Genomic DNA, 18,161 nt, shown 5'->3' with positions numbered 1-18,161 from the left:
CAGAAATCCCAAGTAGTTGGGTGAGAAGGTGTTGTAGAGAGACAGCCATTGTTTGACATCAAGTTGAAAGTCATGGTAAAATAAGCGAACCCATTTTTCCCATTGACTCACTTATTTGTTTCTCTAGTCTGTTATTTTCAGTCTTTGGAAGAATGAACATAAAGAAATGTTCATCAGAACACAGTCTCGGGACCAGCTACATCAGAATCACCTAGGGGTTCCTGCTTAAAATGTAGATTTCTGGGTCCTAAACCAATCTGCTGAATCAGACCTTCTGGGGATAAGGTCTACGTCTTACACACAGTACAAAGTTTGAAAACCACTGGCATTAAAAGCTATTTTCCACTGCTTACTTTGAAATATATTTGTGTCAAGATGAAGATTATCTAATTCTGATGAAATTTTGAATCAGTGAGAATCCCTGAATACAGAGATAAAACAGTGTATAATGTCCCTCGCATATTTTTGTTACTAGGGCACTTATATTTCCTTGATTGATATAAGAAGGATTAAATGACCTAATTACCAAAGTCTGAAAGGACTTTGTAGATACTATTAATAGTTGTTAAAGGATGATTCCGAAAACACCTATTTATTTTTATCTTCAGGAAGGAAGACTTAAACCTTTTGTAAAAAATGTCAGTTTTCATGATTTTGCACTCTCCGCAAACCATCTAAAATCTGCTTTCACTGTTGTATAAAATGAGGCCCTTGGGAAAAATAAATGCTTAGTCAAAAATGCTAACAAATTCCAGGTTTCCTTTCGTAAACAGACGAAAAGTTGCATATTGTCGCCGAGGTTAAGAAGATAAAAAGTCAGATAAAGATGTGGTTTACTTTATTAGTTTGTTCCCTTCTAACCCATATTTTGATTCATTTTTGTTACCTCTTAACTTTCATTTATCAGTTTCAGAATGTGACTGAGTTCAGTTTATGAAGAAAAGTTTTATAAATGTAGAGGTGAAGTTTAGGCATTGCTTGCACGAGAGATTACCTGTTTACTGTGTGGTCAATATGAAATGTAAACGAGGCAAGTAAAGCACCATGTTATTTTAAGACTAAATGGAAAGAGCTAAATAACATTTTTGGTGTGAGTATGTGGAAAATATTCAAGAGAAACAAAACTGAAATAAAAATTGAAACAGAATAATACTAGTGAAAATGGGCATTTAAAGTTAGAAAATTCTAAATCTCTTTTTCTTTCACCAGTTCTACCTAGTTTTAGATAATAGTTCAAAAAATTGTACCACGTGTCTTTCTTATTCATTTTATTTAATGTAGCTGATGTTAACGAGTTGGGGCTATTAGTTCTGATCTGGCTCTCCAGTTATGGAATCTGAAACATGAACTGGTTGAATCAGGAATGAAAATGGTGCCAATGCTCATGCTAGAAGTGAGATCTTGTGGCTCATTTGTTTGATTTCTTTGAAATGGTTTTGTTTCTCTTTTTACAAAAGTTAGAACGTGCTTACAGCCAAATATTCTGAAAATAAGAAAGCGTACAAGGTCAACTTCCTTCCACCCAGACGTAACTACCGATTGCATTTCGGCATATGCTACTTATTTTTGCTAAATATGAACACACACTGGCATTACACATGTATGTAGGTATTTATTTTTGTGTATGTACATACTGTATATACATATTATTAAGTAGGCTACTAAGTAAACTTTTTTCACCAGATAATATTTTATAGACATCTGTCATATATACGCATAGGTGTATATATAGTTTTCATCACATTCTATTTATGATTCTACTTTTTCCACAGTAGTCTATAATTTGAACACATCATGATATGTTCAATGTCTCCCTTATTGATGGGCATTTAGGTTGTTTCCAGTTTTTCCACTGTTGTAATCAATACAGTGAAACCCCTTGTTTGAGTATTTTCTTAGGATACAGTTTTAGAAGTTAAAGGAATTGCCATTTAAAAATTTGAGATGTACTGTCAAGTTGCCCTCAAATTGTGCCATTTTATACTCTTACAATCTTGGGTCTTGTTATTCTCGTATATCTTTGTAAATATAACATGTCAAAAATATGATTCTTACCTTAATTTTCATTTGTGTGTTGCTGTTTTCAGTGATTCCTTGGAGCTTCTGTGTGCTCTGGGGGGTTGGTGGGCTGTCCTACCCTGACTTGGCAGTGGTGGGCAAAGTCCTCAAGGTAGACAGGGAAGGAATGATCTTACCTGGCCACTAGGTAGCTCATGGATGATGTCTTGAGGACATAAACCAAATTTGCTCTTTTTCCTTCTTAACATTTCCTTTTAAGGCTCAATATATATAAATAGATCATTCTACTCTTTTTTAAATTGCAGAAATCATGGCTTATTTGGTCATAGATCAAAGCTTAATGACCATCAAGAAGAGTCTAAATTTTTGAAATATCAAATTAATCAGCTATTTGCCCACCATAGGGTTGTGGAGAGCCTGGACCCAAACCCAGAAATTTAAGTCCTGGCTTCCTAAAAGCTGGGTGGAGGAGCATAGAGGGAAAAGGGAATTCTTTTATTCCTTCTTGAAGGGTCCTCCCTGGAAATAGTTATTGGCAAGGATATCTGTCTATCTGTCTGTCTATCTGTCAGTTCTAAGAGAGTCGCTTCAGAATTTCTGACTCTTTTGTTTTTTATTAGAAATACCATTTCTAATTTGATTTTGGTCTGTTCATGTTTTTCAAGACTTAGAAGTTTAGGAAACATCTGATTCTAAATGCATATGTTAGAACTTTGCGATTCTAGTGGCTAAACTTAATTTATATATATTTGATTATTTTTGGCCCTGTCCCAGCACTGTAAATGAAGTATAATTCCCAGAGAGGAGCAGCAATGCACAAGGGTTTCACGTGTTACAACAAAACTATTATGGTGAAATATTAGGTTTTTCAACTTTGGTTTCTTATAGAAGAATTGATTTAGTTATGTTCAACACTCAGACATTTTATTCACTTGTTACCTTCATAATGTATTTTCTTGTTTCATGCAGGCGTTCTTACACCGAATGAACCAGTGTGCAGCATCAAAAGTTGACAAAAATGTAACAGAGGAAACAGTGAAGGTGAGGAGGTACAATTGGCCCTCTACCCATATACAAGCTCCCCTTAGGTAAACTTTTCTACATGGCGTGGGACTTCAGGACTTCAGTTTCTCTTCAGTTATACTATAAGTGCCCATGCCAGTTGCTTGTGTTGGTAATAATTTGAAAAAGGGGCCCTAGGGTTTGGGGAAAGAGACAGGAGTTAAGAGGATGGCATAGAAGTCATAGAGAAACTTTTTACTAAAGTCTTGGGAAAATTTGAGCAGAGCAAGAAAAATAAACCAGAGAATAGGAACCCAGGTGGCTCAGGAAGGCAGGATGTGTGCAAATGTGACATCCAATCTCTGTGATCACTAAAGAACAAAAGATTTGGATGCTCCACTCAGTTATGAAGTCCACATAATATCTTCAATTCAGAAACAAATATATAAACATTTGTTTTAAACTGTAGGGTAAGAAAACTGTGAAGAGTTTTTGAAAAAAAATAAAGGATACTAAGTGAAAATTAATTATACTGTAGTGATATTCATTTAAGTCATACACGTCATTGATATTTATGCTAATCTGTTTTACTGAAAATAAAAAATTTCAAAGGATTTTCTAATGTTCTTCTGACTGCATTTCCCCATAAGTTAAATGCCTAACTTTCAAATTTTCCTACCATGGGAATATTTCGGTGAGTGAGATTTGGGTTGCAAGCAAAAGAAAGCTATTACTCAAATTGACTTTGAAGACACTTTCATTTACATATCAGGGACTCCAGACAGAAGAGAAAGTTCAGCACAGGTGACCCAGGGAGGCCAAGAGGGTTGCTAGATCCTTTCCAGCTAGTCACTGCCACAGGGGCTGTCAGCTTTGCCTACCAACAGCCACCTCCTGTGGCTGCAAAAGGACTCTGTAACCCTCTCACCTGTCGTTTCCACACGTGGCACCTTCTAGAGGGAGAAAAGCACGGTCCATTCCAGGGTACCCTCCTTAACAGCAAAGGCTTCCTGCCCTGGAAAGCCTGCTAGCAAATCTGCTCATCTCCTTCCAGCCCATCCTCAGGAAGAGAGTGGGACTACCATGCTTGGACTGGGCCACCCAGGCCTTGCCCAGAGAGCCAGGCTTGGTCTCCTGGTTCCCACAGTTGTGTTGGAGTGGAGCAGAAGTCCAGACAAAATTGGGGCCCTGCCAGCAAGGTGGGAGGAAGGCACAGATGTGGGGTTTTCAGTTGGAGAGAAAGTACTGTACTCTCACAGACTTGGGTTTTTTTTTTTTGTTTTTTTTTTAACTTGCTTCACTACTGCACTTACTTACACATTTATTTCTTTACAGATGCTGTTCTCAAACATTGAAGATATCCTTGCAGTACATAAAGAATTCTTAAAAGTTGTGGAAGAGTGCTTACATCCCGAACCTCATGCCCAGCAAGAAGTGGGAACCTGCTTTCTTCACTTTGTAGGATACATTTTTGTTGGTTTTAAAAGCTCTGTCCCCCTAGTTTTGAAAGTTCAGCTTTTAGCATAGTAGTACATGTGAATTTAGCATTAGAAGTAAAGTCTGACACCAAAAATTTGGGGTCTTCTAAGGCCAGAGAAATCTTCCAATTAGAGCCAGAAAAGGGGAGAGGGCCTCACACCATCCGTTTTACTCAGTGAGGAATAAACAGCCTTTTCTTTTCCCCGACAAGTTAGTTCTCCGCATCCTCTCTAGCTCTGAATTCTAATGAATATTCAGGCTGTTCATAATGAATGGATTTTTATGTTTCTCTCAAACATAGAGCATTTTTTCTTTTGAGGCAGAAAATCCTCGCTCTTATATTGGCACGATGAGCCTTTTATTAGTCAAGATGTTCCCTTGTTAATCGACTTGCGACAAACTGGAGGTGAACGAACCTGGTGGGCCTGGGACTGTTCTTCAAGGACATGTTTCCCAGAAAGTTGTCCTGAGTGGTGTACAAGGAAAACCAGCCAGCACTGAACTGTTTCAAATTGCATGTCCTGTGCCTGGATGATCATTTTCATCTCTTTGTACATGAAACCTGAAATTATTTAAGCAATCGATTTGCAACGTATGAAGCCACCTGTATTGTGAAAATGGTTTTCAGAACTAAAGGGCATTCATGCTAAAAAAAGAGAAGAGTGCTGCTATTTATACCATTCCATTGATGCTAATTTTGAGGATACCAATTTGAATCCATGTATTTATCAAAATGCTCACAATTCATGTTTTATTTAAAAATGATAACAGGATTTTGTAATAGAATCAAATTTTGTGTATTTTATATTTTCCATTTAGTCCTTATAAAGGTCCCACTATATAATTTCTAGATCTATCTTTCTATATGCAGTGAGCAGGCTCTGTATATGTTCATTTTATAATCAGAAAATATTTCATAAAAATAATTGTATTAAAGGGAGAGGCTTTCTCTTGGGCACTGCTGGAAGCCACAGTGTTTGTGTCCGCTTACTCAAGACCGCTCCCCACGTTCACAAAAGAATTGAAAGAATCAGGCTTTTCTGCCAGCTGGAGTAGTTGCTATCTCGGTCCAGGCCTGCACATGGGAATCTTGCACCCTGACATCCATTTCCTTAGTAACACGTTATGAATCTGTCATCCACGAATTTAGCTAAACTATTTCTGAAGTTTGTTTTTTTTTCTGGCTCCTGCCATCTCTTAAGCTAAGTGATTCAATACATTCTCTGCTGGCTGTATAAAATAGCACTTGAGTGCTTCTAAATGCATGCCTTTGAAATTTCAAAAGAAATACTTCTGTTTTAATATTTGATCAATACATTTTTTGTGTCTTCCTCTTTCATTAGTACTGCTCCGATAGATTAACCACTTTGAGAAAATCTTACAAATAGAAGGGAGCTTAGAGCTAATGATGGTAAAATTCCTATTTTTTTAAAGAATCCTCTCTATCCATCTTTGAAGCCTGTTTATTTTGTTTCTATGATCACTTTTAGCGACACCTCTAAATATAGTGAAATCTCTATATTGATCCTGAATTTGGAATCTAGACACTACCCTTGTAATTGTCCACCGAATGTCCTGGTATTATGTTTCAGAGCTACATAGAATTGTCAGTCCTTTACAGTATGATGCTATTTGAAAGTAGCTACTATTTCCTGGCTTTTCTATATTAACAAATATTTCTATCTGAAATGACCTCTCAGATGTAGTGTCTTCAGGGTCTGTCATTATCTTCGTTACTTGTTGCTAGATATTGTCCTGTTTGTCAGTGTCCCTCTTAAACACAACTGTCTAGATTGGTGTATATGAACTGCAAGGTACTATGTTGCTCTATTCCCATATGATCTGGCACTTGCTTTTCTCTCTGCCTAAAATGATTTTCTTTCCTCTCTGCCTGGGAACCATAGATTCATCTCACTGGACCTTGCTCAGTTGTTACTTCCTTTTTTCAATCTGTAATTGACAAAACTCAGTACTCTCTTCTCTGTGCTTTGCCACCCTTGGGTTCATTTATCTATTATTGCATTTATCATAATGGCATAAAATTGATAGATGTCTATCTCCTTTTCTAGGCTATTCTTCATGGATCAGGGAAAATGAATCAATAAAATTTACATATATATACACGCATACAGTATAGCTCTTGAAACATAATAAACACTTAGTGAAGCTTGTTTATGCATATCACATAGGTTAAAATTTCAAAGTGGTGAGTAAAATGATTTCTCATTTATTCTTCCTTGAATTCACAGAAAGACAAGTTTCGTATCTATGATGAATATTGTAGTAACCATGAGAAGGCACAAAAATTGCTTCTTGAACTTAATAAAATAAGAACAGTCCGGACTTTTCTTTTGGTAAGTGTGTATTTATGTGTTACTGTGTGTTGATATTTGTTGATAGGTGCAGTAAGAACCAAGGAATGGCATCAATATGGTATAAAAGACTGTGGGATAACTCTTTTAGCATCTCTAGGCAGCTAGAATTCTTCCATACATATGAGAAGTGAGTTGGGATGAGCTTGTATGTGGGGAAATACTGCTAATGTCCTCTCCTGGTCAATTAGAGATTGTTTGTGAGACCCCACAGGTTCCTAGTGAGAGAAGAACTTAGGCCAGAATTCATCATGCTTTATAGTCCCAACTCCCTAGGGTTTCGTTGACTTCTGCCGAGAGAGCTGTTAAGTAGGGCAGCTGCAGGAAGAAAGTAAATCATAGATATGGTAGAAAATAAATGTGAAGATTGACCTTTCTCTTATTCATTCCTTATTCAGGTTTCATAAAAACAGCAAGAATGTGTATTAAATTTCTTTAGGTTAGCACAAATAAATGCATACTTCAGCAGTTACTTGGACAATTTAATGGCCGGTGAGGACCAGATTGTAAACGAAAATTTCAGTGATATTTAGCAAATTGTGGCTTTGTATGGCCATCCCTCAAATCCAGTTTTAATTTCCATCACCTCAAAAAGACCTTCATGTCCCTTTACAGCCCATCTCCTCCCATCATTAGCTCCAAGCAACCACTGATTTGCTTTCATCTCTATAGATTTGCCTTCTCTGGAGATTTTATAGAAGCAGAATCATATAATGTAATCTTTTGTGCCTGGCTTCTTTTTACTTAGTAAAATGTTTTTGAGGTTCGTCCTTGTTATAGCATGTATCCATTTTCCATTCATTTTTATCACTGGGTAGTATTCTGTTGCATGCCTATACCATGTTTTGTTTATCCATTAGCCAGGTAATAAACATTTGGTCTGGGTCCAGTTTTGCCTGGTAAAAATAATGGTGTTATGAACATTCATGTACAAGTCTTTGTGTGGATGTTTATTTTTATTCTCTTGGGTAGACACTAAGAGTGGAATTGCTGGGTTGTATGGTAAGTTTATGTTACCATAAATGGTAATGAAATAAGAAACTACAATATGCTTTGCAAGTGTGGCTGTGCCATATCCAGAAACAATGCATGAGGATTCCAGTTTCTCTACATCTTTGTCAGACTTGGTATTATCAGCGTTTCTCATTATAGTCATGCTAGTGGGTGTATAGTGGTATCTCATAGTGGTCATTGCATTTTGCTAATGACTAATGATATTAAGCATGTTTTCATGTGCTTGTTAATCACTCATATATCTTTTTTGGTGAAATGCTTATTCAAATCTCTTAAATTGATATGTTTATCTCATATTGAGCTATAGGTATTTATTATTTTGGATAAAAGTCCTATATAAGATATATAATTTGCAAATGCGTGTTTCCTTAGTGTGGTTTGTCTTTTCATTTTTAAAATGTTATCTTTTAAAAATCAAAAGTTTTAAATTTTGATGAAGTCCAGTGTATCAATTTTTTTTCATTATGATCATGCTTTTATGGTCATATTTAAGAAATCTGTATTCAAGTTTTGTACTTCTTTTGTTAAATTTTTTTCTAAGTATTTTATTCATGTTATTGTGATTGGAATTGTCTTAATGTTATTTTTGGACTATTTATTGTTAGTATATAGAAAGTTACTTGACTTTTGTGTATTGATCTTATATGCTTTGATCTAAATTCATGTATTCGTTAAGTAGTTCTTCTGTAGGTTATTTAGGGTATTTTGCATATGTTATCTGAGAAGAAGACAGTTTTACTTCTTCTTTTCTAATGTGGATGCCTTGTTTTTTTGTTTGTTTTTTCTCCCTTGCCTTATTGCACTGGCTAGAATCTTCAGTGCAGGTTGAATAGAAGGGATAAGAGCAGGTACCTCTGCCTTTATTCTGATCCTAGGAGGAAAACTTTCAGTCCTCCATCATTTAAGTATGACGTTAGCTACAGGTTTTTAAGTAGACATCTTTTCTTAGGTTGAGGTAGTTCCATTATATTTCTAGGTCACTGAGAGATTTTATGTTCTTTTTTCTTTTCTAATATAAGTGTTTAAAGCTATGCATTATTGGTTATATGAATTAATAAAGCTATTAATCATTATTCATGTTATTAAATTATCCAGTTATTGAGGGTGGGATATTGAAATCTCCGAGTATAATTGTCTGTTTCACCCTTCAATTATGTCAGTTTTTGTTTTATGTATTTTGAGGCTCTGTTGTTAGATATGTATGCATTTATAGTTGTTATATTCATATTTCTATTTATCATCAGAAATGTCTCTCTTTGTCCCTAGTAGTATTTATTCTGTTTAAGTCTATTTTTCTTAGCCATGGTAGCGCTCTTATTGTTTGTATATTATATCTTTTAACATTATTTTACTTATAAAGTATTTATGATCCTTGAAATGTATCTAGTAGAAGGCATATTGTTGGATCTTGCTTTTTTTAATCCAGTCTGACAATCTCTGCCTTTTGATTGGAGTTAGTTTGTTTACCTTTAATGTAATTATTAATACAGTTGTGTTTATGTGTATCATTTTTTATTTTTTCTTTCTGTCTCTTTGTTTTGCTCCTCTACTCTTCTTTTATTTCCTATTTTTGTGTTAAAAAGTATTTTTAATGTACCACTTTAATTTCTCTGTTGATTTTTTTAAACTATATTTTTAAGGTTTTTTTCCTTGGTGACTGCTCTAGGAACTACAATATGTATCTTATCAATTCCATTTTAGGTTAATACTGACTTGAATCCAGTGAAATATGGGGGAAATTTTGCTATAATATTTCCTGGTAGAAATGAGAAATGTTCCATTTCATCTCTCTATTGTGCTATTTTTGCCATATATTACATTATATATGTTATGAATTACATAACAGAATGTCACAATTATTGGTTTCTATATTTTTCTGCAGATTTTTATATTTACTTATATATCTACCCTTTCTGTTGCTCTTATTTTTTCCTGTGTATTTGACTCTGATATCAGGCTTTCAGCCTGAAGAACTTCCCTTAGTACTTCTTGTAAGTCATTTCTACTGGCAGTGACCTCTCTAAGTCTTTGTTTATCTGGAAATGGCTTCATTTTGCCTTCCCTTTTGAAGGGTAGTTTTGTTGGATATAGAACTCTTGGTTGATAGATTTTTTTTTCCTTTCAGTGCTTTTAATGTATCATTCCACTACCTTATGGCTTCCATTTTGTCTGATGAGAAGGCATCTGCTATAATTGTATTGTTATACTTCACACAACAGGTTACTGTGCTCTTTCTTGCTACTTTCAAGATTTTCTCTTTGTCTTTCAGTAGTTCAACTATGATGTGTTTAGCTGTGGATATAATTGTACTTTCCTTACTGGTAGTTGAGCTTTTTGAATCTATAATTGTTTTCTTCAAATTTGGGAAGTTTTTACCCATTCCTTAAAAAAAATATATTAATGTGACCCTTTTGTTTTCTTCTGTAGTGACTCCCATTACTCATGTGTTGGTAAGCTTAATGTTTCCCCTTGATTCCTGATGCTCTTTTCATTTTTCTATACTGTTTCTTTTCTTCTCTGTTCTTCAGATTGGGTGATTTTTATTTATTTATCGTCAACTCAACTGGTTGTTTTTTCTTCCATCTCATATCTACTGCTTAGCCTAGTTAGTGAATTATTTATTTTATCTCATGTTCATTTGACTTGATTTGATAGTTTCTAATTCTCTATTGAGATTTTCTCTTTGTTTACTTACTATTAACATATCGTCCTTCAAGTTTTTAAAGAGGTTTTAAACATTTTTTGAACATATTTAAAATAGCTATTTTGGAGTCTTTGTTTGCTAAATCCAGCATCTGGGTACAGAGTTGGTGTACATTGACTGTGTATGAGTCACATTTTCCTATTGCTTTGCATATCTCATATTTTCACTGAAAACTAGAGATTTCAAATAATGCATTGTAGCCACTCTGGATTCTGATATTTTTCCCCTAAGCTTGGTTATTTTATTTTATTTTTTTGTTTGTTCTGTTTTGTTTTTAGTAACTTGCCTGGACTTAATCTGTGAACCTGTCTCACTGATACGTGCAGTTGGTGATATTTCTGCTGAGTTTTCAATTTTTATAATTTAGCCTAGTTTTTTAGGAATCAGTCCTGTGATGCTTAGCCTAGTGGTCTGTTAGTGATTTCTCAGAGGTAGGCAAACATTGTTATCTCTCTTGTCCACGGATCTGTGTAAGAGTGTGGGTGGGGGCACATCCAAAGGGCAGCCAGTTTTCAAGTCAGGTCTGGGTTTTTGTTCCTCTTGAGCCCTTTTAGGTCTTCCCTGCACATGGGCACAGCCTCCCAGCCATCCAGAGATAAATGCAGGGTTTCTCTAAGCCCTCTATATCTCTCCAGATTATCCCTATTACAATTTTGGCTCATTTATTAATATCAGTTTGACACTTGCCCCAGGCAGGACAGCAATCTCATGCTAGAACTGTGGGCATTCCCTATTTTTCCTATGGAGTGTGCTAATTTCGTTGACGACACCACCACTGTGGGATTTTTGCCCTCTGTGGCCCTACGTAGCCCTGTCCGGCAGCAGGTTTTCAGGGCCTGTGCTACCATGATAAGGCCACCATGAGAATGCCCCCATGTAGAACAAGCTGGGGAGTGCAGGGGACACGGCACTGGGAGAAGCCTGGGCGAGAATTCCAGACTCCCACCGTTCTTACCTGAAGTTCAGCAGTTTTTTGTGCATAAACCCTCCTCAATTTGTTGTTTGACATTAGTTGATTTCCAGAGCCCTGAAATTGTTGTTTTTGACATTTTTTTCCCAGTATTATGGTTGTTTTTGTGAAAAGCGTTTCCTGATTTCTTCTTCTGCCATGGCTGGAAGAAGCCTCATCCTGATGAAATTTTAAGGCTCTTTATAAAGTGTAAGAACTCTGCTGTCTGATCTAATGCATGCTGTTCCCTGCAGTGCTGACTTGGGGTTCACTTTAGTCTAGTTTGCCCAGTGAATTCTGGGAAGCTACAATGAAAAAGTCACAAATCAAGAATGCTGGTTTTAGACAATCTTACACCATCGTCTGGTCGATGCAGTGTGGCTTCCGTAGTTCTTGCCCTGGCACTAACTGGCCACAAGTTATCTGGATGGCTTTAGGACATTCATTCTATCTCTGGTGTCATTGTCCTTATTCATAAGATGCGAATAATAACGATCACCCTTTGAAAAACATATGGGAGTTTACAGATTTTGGGTAATGATCATATTATTATTTTGGGTTACCTCAGTAAGTTTTTATGATCAGTGCAATCTCTGGGGGCTTATTTAGGAAACCTATTCTTCATGTATACATAAGGAGAGAACTGGCTCTCATATGAGCCAGTCTAAAGTGGTGACGGACCTCTGCTCTTCGGAAGAGAGTTCACGTTCTACACAGTTCTAATGGACAAGGAAATGACAGTGGGCTAGACTAGGCTGCCATGAGTTCTCTTAGGGCACTTCAGCCCAGAGCTAGGTAGGTGAGGGGTGACCACATTTACAAGGGTGCTAACTCATACTGGATACTAACACATCATTGGAAATATGATGAGATGTAGATAGTTGTGTTCTGTAGGATTTTTCTGGGAAAAATACCATCCATAGTTTGAAAGGATATTTTGATAACCTGATTGCAGTGGGGAATGAAACCCCCAAAGAACACACTTGTGTAAGAACATGTATTTGCTGCCCTGCCTTCTAAGGTGTCTGGGTGAGGTTACATTCATGGCTCTGCTTTTGCTGACTTGGGTAAACAAATTGAGGCCGACACAGGGTTGCTCAGGACAGTGAAGGATTGTTCTGCCACCACTGGTTTTCCTTTTGCATCCTTTCCTGCTCAGCATTCAGCCTCTCCTCTCAATGAACATGGAAAGGTATTTTTAAAATAACGGTATGAAAGGCACTGACTTAGTCTGACATTTGAGGTGCCCTCTTCTCCCTTCATTAGATATTTACTAAGTACTTCTTCTGTGCCAGTCACTCAGATAGGCACTGCAAAAATAAGGTTTTGGCAAGTTTCGAGTCTGTTTCTTGGATTGTTTGCTTATGAGGGTCAAGACTTTATGTCAGAGTCAGTTCTCTTGACCATCACTTTATGGTCAGTGGAAGCTGCTTTAACTTCACCTCACTCTGATTGCTGATTTTGAGAATTCTCCATTCACCTTGCTCTGTGGACAAGACCTCCTTCTCTGATGCTGGGTGGCCAGTGTCTTTGGTGAAGTGTGATAGCAAAAAGTGACTTAGAGATCATGGCATCAAAACCTACCAGTTTTACAATGAGGAAAACTAGAATTCTGAAATCAGTCTAAGTTGTATCACTAGTCAGTGGCTGAGTCTGAGTTAGAATGCAGTTGTCCTTATGTTTACTTTTCTGTAATACAATGTACCTTTCTTTATAAGCAAAATCTCTCTATCTCTCCATCCATCCATCCATCCATCCATTCATCCCTCTACCGCTTTCTCTATCTTTTTCCTCAGACTTCATACGCAGGAGAATATATGTGAATTAAATTTTAAAATGCAGATTCAAAACACATTTTGGGCTCTATAACTAATATAAAAGCCCAGGTGTTTCTCTTTGTCTCTCTGTAAATGTTCTTTGTGACTGAATGTACTCTTGTTAGAGAAAGAAGGTATGTGAAGACATATGCCTTCACAAATTTTCAGCATTTTATGGTGGAAGAAAGTTTCACAGCCTAAGATTTAAAAAATGTAATTAATAATAATTATTTTCACTCCAGAACTGCATGCTACTTGGAGGACGGAAGAACACAGACGTTCCCTTGGAAGGATATTTAGTGACACCAATACAAAGAATATGCAAGTACCCTCTCATTTTGAAGGTATGTTTTGTGCTACCTCAACTGTAGCCTTTTCCTTATACCTGCATATTTTGCTGATGATCTTTTAAAAGATTTTTCCTTTTAAAAAGTATGACATTCTAAAGAAAGGGCAGACCATAATTATTGGGAGAAAATGGCTATTTTGTCACAAATTTATTTATAGTGTAGGAAATACATTTTCAGCAGAAAAGCCACTAAAAGAGGCTTTCAGTACTCTTTGTAGAAAACATACTTGTTTGAGTTTCATTTAGAGGAAGTGCATTAGTTTCAAGATAGATCCCATTAAGTTCATTATGACTGGTTTTATACAGCACATCACAGGGCTCATTATTTTCAATAAGTCCACTGATGGTATATTTTTGGATTTCCTCAAACTTTGGTGACTTCGAGATGCTAACGAAGTTAAGGTCAAAATTACATAATTTCAGAACCTGGTTTTTAAATAATTATTACAAGGGAATGGTGTGAGTCACATGGGACAATAAATGATGAAATGTAGGATGAGATTACTGAGAAAACATGGCCTCTAGAAAACAGAAACACCATGCTGATGTTCTAGGTGTGCTGCCTCGTTACAGTAACCAACATTTTTATTACGAAAAATATATTGTCATATATTATCTACTGGCCATACTGCAAGGGTGTATAAATAGGTATAATGATAGCAATTTTTTAAACTACATGTTTTGGAAACATCAGGCATTTTGGGGTGGTGGGTAAGCGCATGAGCTCTGAGTTCAAATCCCAAGTATTCTGCTTACTAGCTGTGTGACTGAGGCATGTCATCCAAACTCTTAATGCCTTGGTTTTTCATTTATGACACAGAGATGATGGTGATGATAATGATGAAATTATAACATATACCTACAGAAATGTGTGTGTATGTCTATAGTTGTATATGTGAATGCACATATATGTGTGTATATATGATTATATAATAATGATTAATTTAACTATTTTATATAAATCATTTAGTGTAGAATATTCTTTATAAATGTGAGCCATTACTGTTTGTATCTATTTGATTATGATTTATTTTAATATATTAATTACTACTTGGCATCCAGATTTTTAAAAATACTTAGAGATGCTATGGACTGGTATTTTTATAGATTTGCTTTTTAAGAAATAAATGATATGAGTTTGAACAAAAAATACATTTTTTTATTACAGCTGTTGTCAATTGCATAAATTAGGTATCTGTAAAATTTGTTTGCAAAAGATTGCTCATTTAAAAAAAACAAGTCTAACGTTGCTTGGGGAAGCCACGGAGAGAGGCTAACACAGGGGTCTCCAGTTCTGTAGAGCTCTGGCACAGTCTTTGGCGGTTAGGGAGTATTGGTGCACAGGTGCCTCCTATCTTTCTGAGAATACACCTCTGGCTTACTGCCTCAGTCTGCACGTGTACTCAAAACTGCACTTATTCCTGATCCTGATTTTGGAATCTCAGGGGATTTGTTTGTTCTAAGAATAAACAGGGGTGGGGATATTAAGAATACGTCATGACAGAGTGGTTGTTCTAAATCACTCCTTTCTGATTAGGGTTAACCTCAGGTATTTGAGTTGACCTCTCAAGTTCAGAGCCCCTTCAAGCAGTGGAGAGATGACATCCTTTCCCCCTTTTAGAAGAGTATTTTTACAAAGAAACATGAAAAAACTATTTACTCATGTAATACCTGTATTGGTGTTTATGTTTGTCTTTGTGTACTATCAGTTGAAAAATTGTGCTGGGATTCTCTTTGATTTTGGGTGACTTTATTATTCAGAGAAAAATATTAAGTGGATTAGCTGAAGTGTTTAAAAAACAGATACATTGGTGTTATGTGTGGAACTTGAAATTATTGAGTTGGCCAGTCAACACAGGGCTCATAGCAAGTAACTGCCAGGTTATGACTGACTGTCTCTCTTGCTATTTATATTATGTAAATTCATGCCTCAACTCCACAGATACCCAAGGGGCACGATTCTATTATATAAGGCCCCAAATTAAGAGCTACAGACTGACTTGGCCACTTCACAAAATTTACAGATGCGCCCACTCTTCAGATTTGCCGGAGAAGCCTGCATTTCTCTTTTATGGATTTTGGTCCAGTGTAACTTTTTAAACCTTGCCTTGGGAGTGATGTAATGTGTGTTCCTCTGGTGTTAACTCTGCAGAACAGAGTGCAGAGATATCCAATGTGGGGTCAAAGTGTATGGAAGAATTTTTAACAATCACAGAACTCAAAAAAGTAGAACAACTGCATATTTTCCCCATTATATGCGGAGAATTTAGAAAATTCTTTTCAAGAGTTGCCTCAGGATTTCTGTAATTGTGTTAGTGACATGATGACGGCAACTGTTGTAAAGAAACAAATGACTAATTAAAAAGCAATGTGGTCCCAACTGTCTAGACAGTGGGTGAAGATGTTTAATTTGATGCTTCTAAACAACTAAAAGACCTTTTAATATGTTTAAAAGATTAAAGATTATTCTGGTTTTGTTGAATGGAAAAGAAAAAGCCCCCCAAACTCCTAAATACCAAAAACAAAAAAGGAAGCTAGTAAGGAGTATATGGCAGTTCATTCATCACAAAAAATGAAACTATGAACCTGAGTAATTAGGGAAAATAGCATAAATTGCTCCTTTAATGATGGAGTATTGTAGAATTTGTAAATTATTTTGCCAGAGTATAAAACATTATTTAAAAATTTTGCTTTTTTATGATGTATTTTTAAAGTTTCTCCAGAAATGTTAGAAAATGAAGCATTTAAATTATTTTTGAAATTATGGGACATGTTCATTTGAAGATTTATTATGCTGTGAAAGACTAGAAAAATGAAATTAATATATATAAAGATGCTTCTGTTAGAGGAAAAGTCAAAACTTTTAAAAAAAATTATATGTTCCTGGTGAGATATTTGATGATTTTAAAGGAGAAACCCAACTTAGTTTTTTTAAAACAAAATAAAGTTTGAGGGAAGAATTAAAGTGACTGCAAAATGTACATTGGGGTAACGCTTATTCATTGATTTGACCTTTTGTTTTTGATCTTAATCTTAGAGGAGTTTGTGATGTCGCTTATTAAAGTGGCTCTCACGATCTTTGCAGTTTTCATTTCCTGGTCAGTCTGAACCTGCTGTACCAGAAAGCTGGAGATCAAAGGGCGATTTGTTTTTTTGTGTATAAACAGGAGTTGCTGAAGCGGACTCCACGGAAACACAGTGACTACGCAGCAGTGATGGAAGCCCTCCAAGCCATGAAAGCTGTCTGTTCCAACATAAATGAGGCCAAGAGACAGATGGAGAAATTAGAAGTTTTAGAGGAATGGCAGTCTCACATTGAAGGCTGGGAGGTACATTCACTTTGCTCAACAATCAAGCTGAAAATAGTTTTATGTAGCATGTTATGTGCAGAATTCTTGGTATTGGATAGAACCATAAATGCTCACTTTCGAGATATTGCTAGAGGATTATAATCAATTCTGAAAAGTGCTAACTTTCATTAGTATTTTAAAATATCTTATTTATTTATTTATTTATAGAGGCGGGATCTCACTCTGTCGCCCAGGCTGGAGTGCAGTGGTGCAGTCATAGTTCACTGTAAACTTGAACTCCTGGGCTCTAGCAATCTTTGCACCTCAGCCTCCCAAGTAGCTGGCACTGCAGGTGCACAACACCACACCTGGCTAATTTTTTAAATTTTTTGTAAAGATGGGGTCTTGCTATGTTGCCCAGGCTGGTCTTGATCTCCTGGCCTTCAGTGATCCACCACAGCCTCCCAAAGTGCTGGCGTTACAGGCATGAGCCAGAGCATCTGGCCTTAAAATATCTTTATGGAGGCAGTTAATTGGCTTAACCTTGCCCTGAAAGGTTTGCAATGGAGCCAATAGTTTGCGTGGCCTATAAGCTTTGGTATTTCTGCATTTGTGCCTCATGATGATCCTTTTTCCTGCCTTACTTTTGGTCAAGAAGTACATAGACTGAACCCTTGAGAGAGCAAAGATGGGGAATAAGATTCACTATGTGAACTTCCAGACTCTAAATTAGGTATTTGATGTTGAATTTCATTTTAAGTCCACTTAACCTCACTAAATTTTGATTTCTTCATTTCTAAAATGAAGGAGCTGACTCTGATCTAGTTTTTAAGGTCCATTCAAGATGAAAAATGTTATGATTCATGAGTCATTAAGGAGAAATTTAAAAAATGTCAAAAAAGCAAATGGAGAATATGGCTGAGAATCTATAAAATGTTTTCAGCGATGGTAACTTTGAATCCCAGTTATTTCTTGGGGTTACAGTCCTGTGTTACTTCCATACAAAGAGTAAACTAAAATTCTGTCTTAAATTTCCTTAGTTTAAATGAGTATGAGCTTTGGACTAGATTAAATTTTTTCTGGTTTATAAAGTAAGCAGTTAAGGTAATTTTTAAAAGTGTAAAGAAGATTGAAAATGCTCCCAGTCAAATACTGTATCCCAGTCA

The 18,161-nt window shown here is 36.1% G+C and overlaps 1 protein-coding gene across 3 annotated transcripts in view; it reads left to right on the top strand.

Moving 5' to 3' along the window:
• The window catches only part of PREX2 (phosphatidylinositol-3,4,5-trisphosphate dependent Rac exchange factor 2), a 274,675-nt gene that overhangs the window by 59,929 nt on the left and 196,585 nt on the right, over positions 1 to 18,161 (top strand). For all 3 annotated transcript variants that reach the window (XM_045560617.1, XM_045560618.1, XM_045560619.1), the window contains exons 2-6: positions 2,989 to 3,060; positions 4,357 to 4,479; positions 6,750 to 6,854; positions 13,599 to 13,700; positions 16,873 to 17,034. In XM_045560617.1, coding sequence (XP_045416573.1) covers positions 2,989 to 3,060; positions 4,357 to 4,479; positions 6,750 to 6,854; positions 13,599 to 13,700; positions 16,873 to 17,034 — 564 coding nt within the window. The remainder of the gene's footprint in view (positions 1 to 2,988; positions 3,061 to 4,356; positions 4,480 to 6,749; positions 6,855 to 13,598; positions 13,701 to 16,872; positions 17,035 to 18,161) is intronic.

Source organism: Lemur catta, chromosome 9, assembly GCF_020740605.2.
Source record: "Lemur catta isolate mLemCat1 chromosome 9, mLemCat1.pri, whole genome shotgun sequence".
Classification (NCBI taxonomy): domain Eukaryota; kingdom Metazoa; phylum Chordata; class Mammalia; order Primates; family Lemuridae; genus Lemur; species Lemur catta.
The sequence above is the reverse complement of the archived record's forward strand: the minus strand, read 5'-3'. Positions and strand labels throughout refer to the sequence as shown.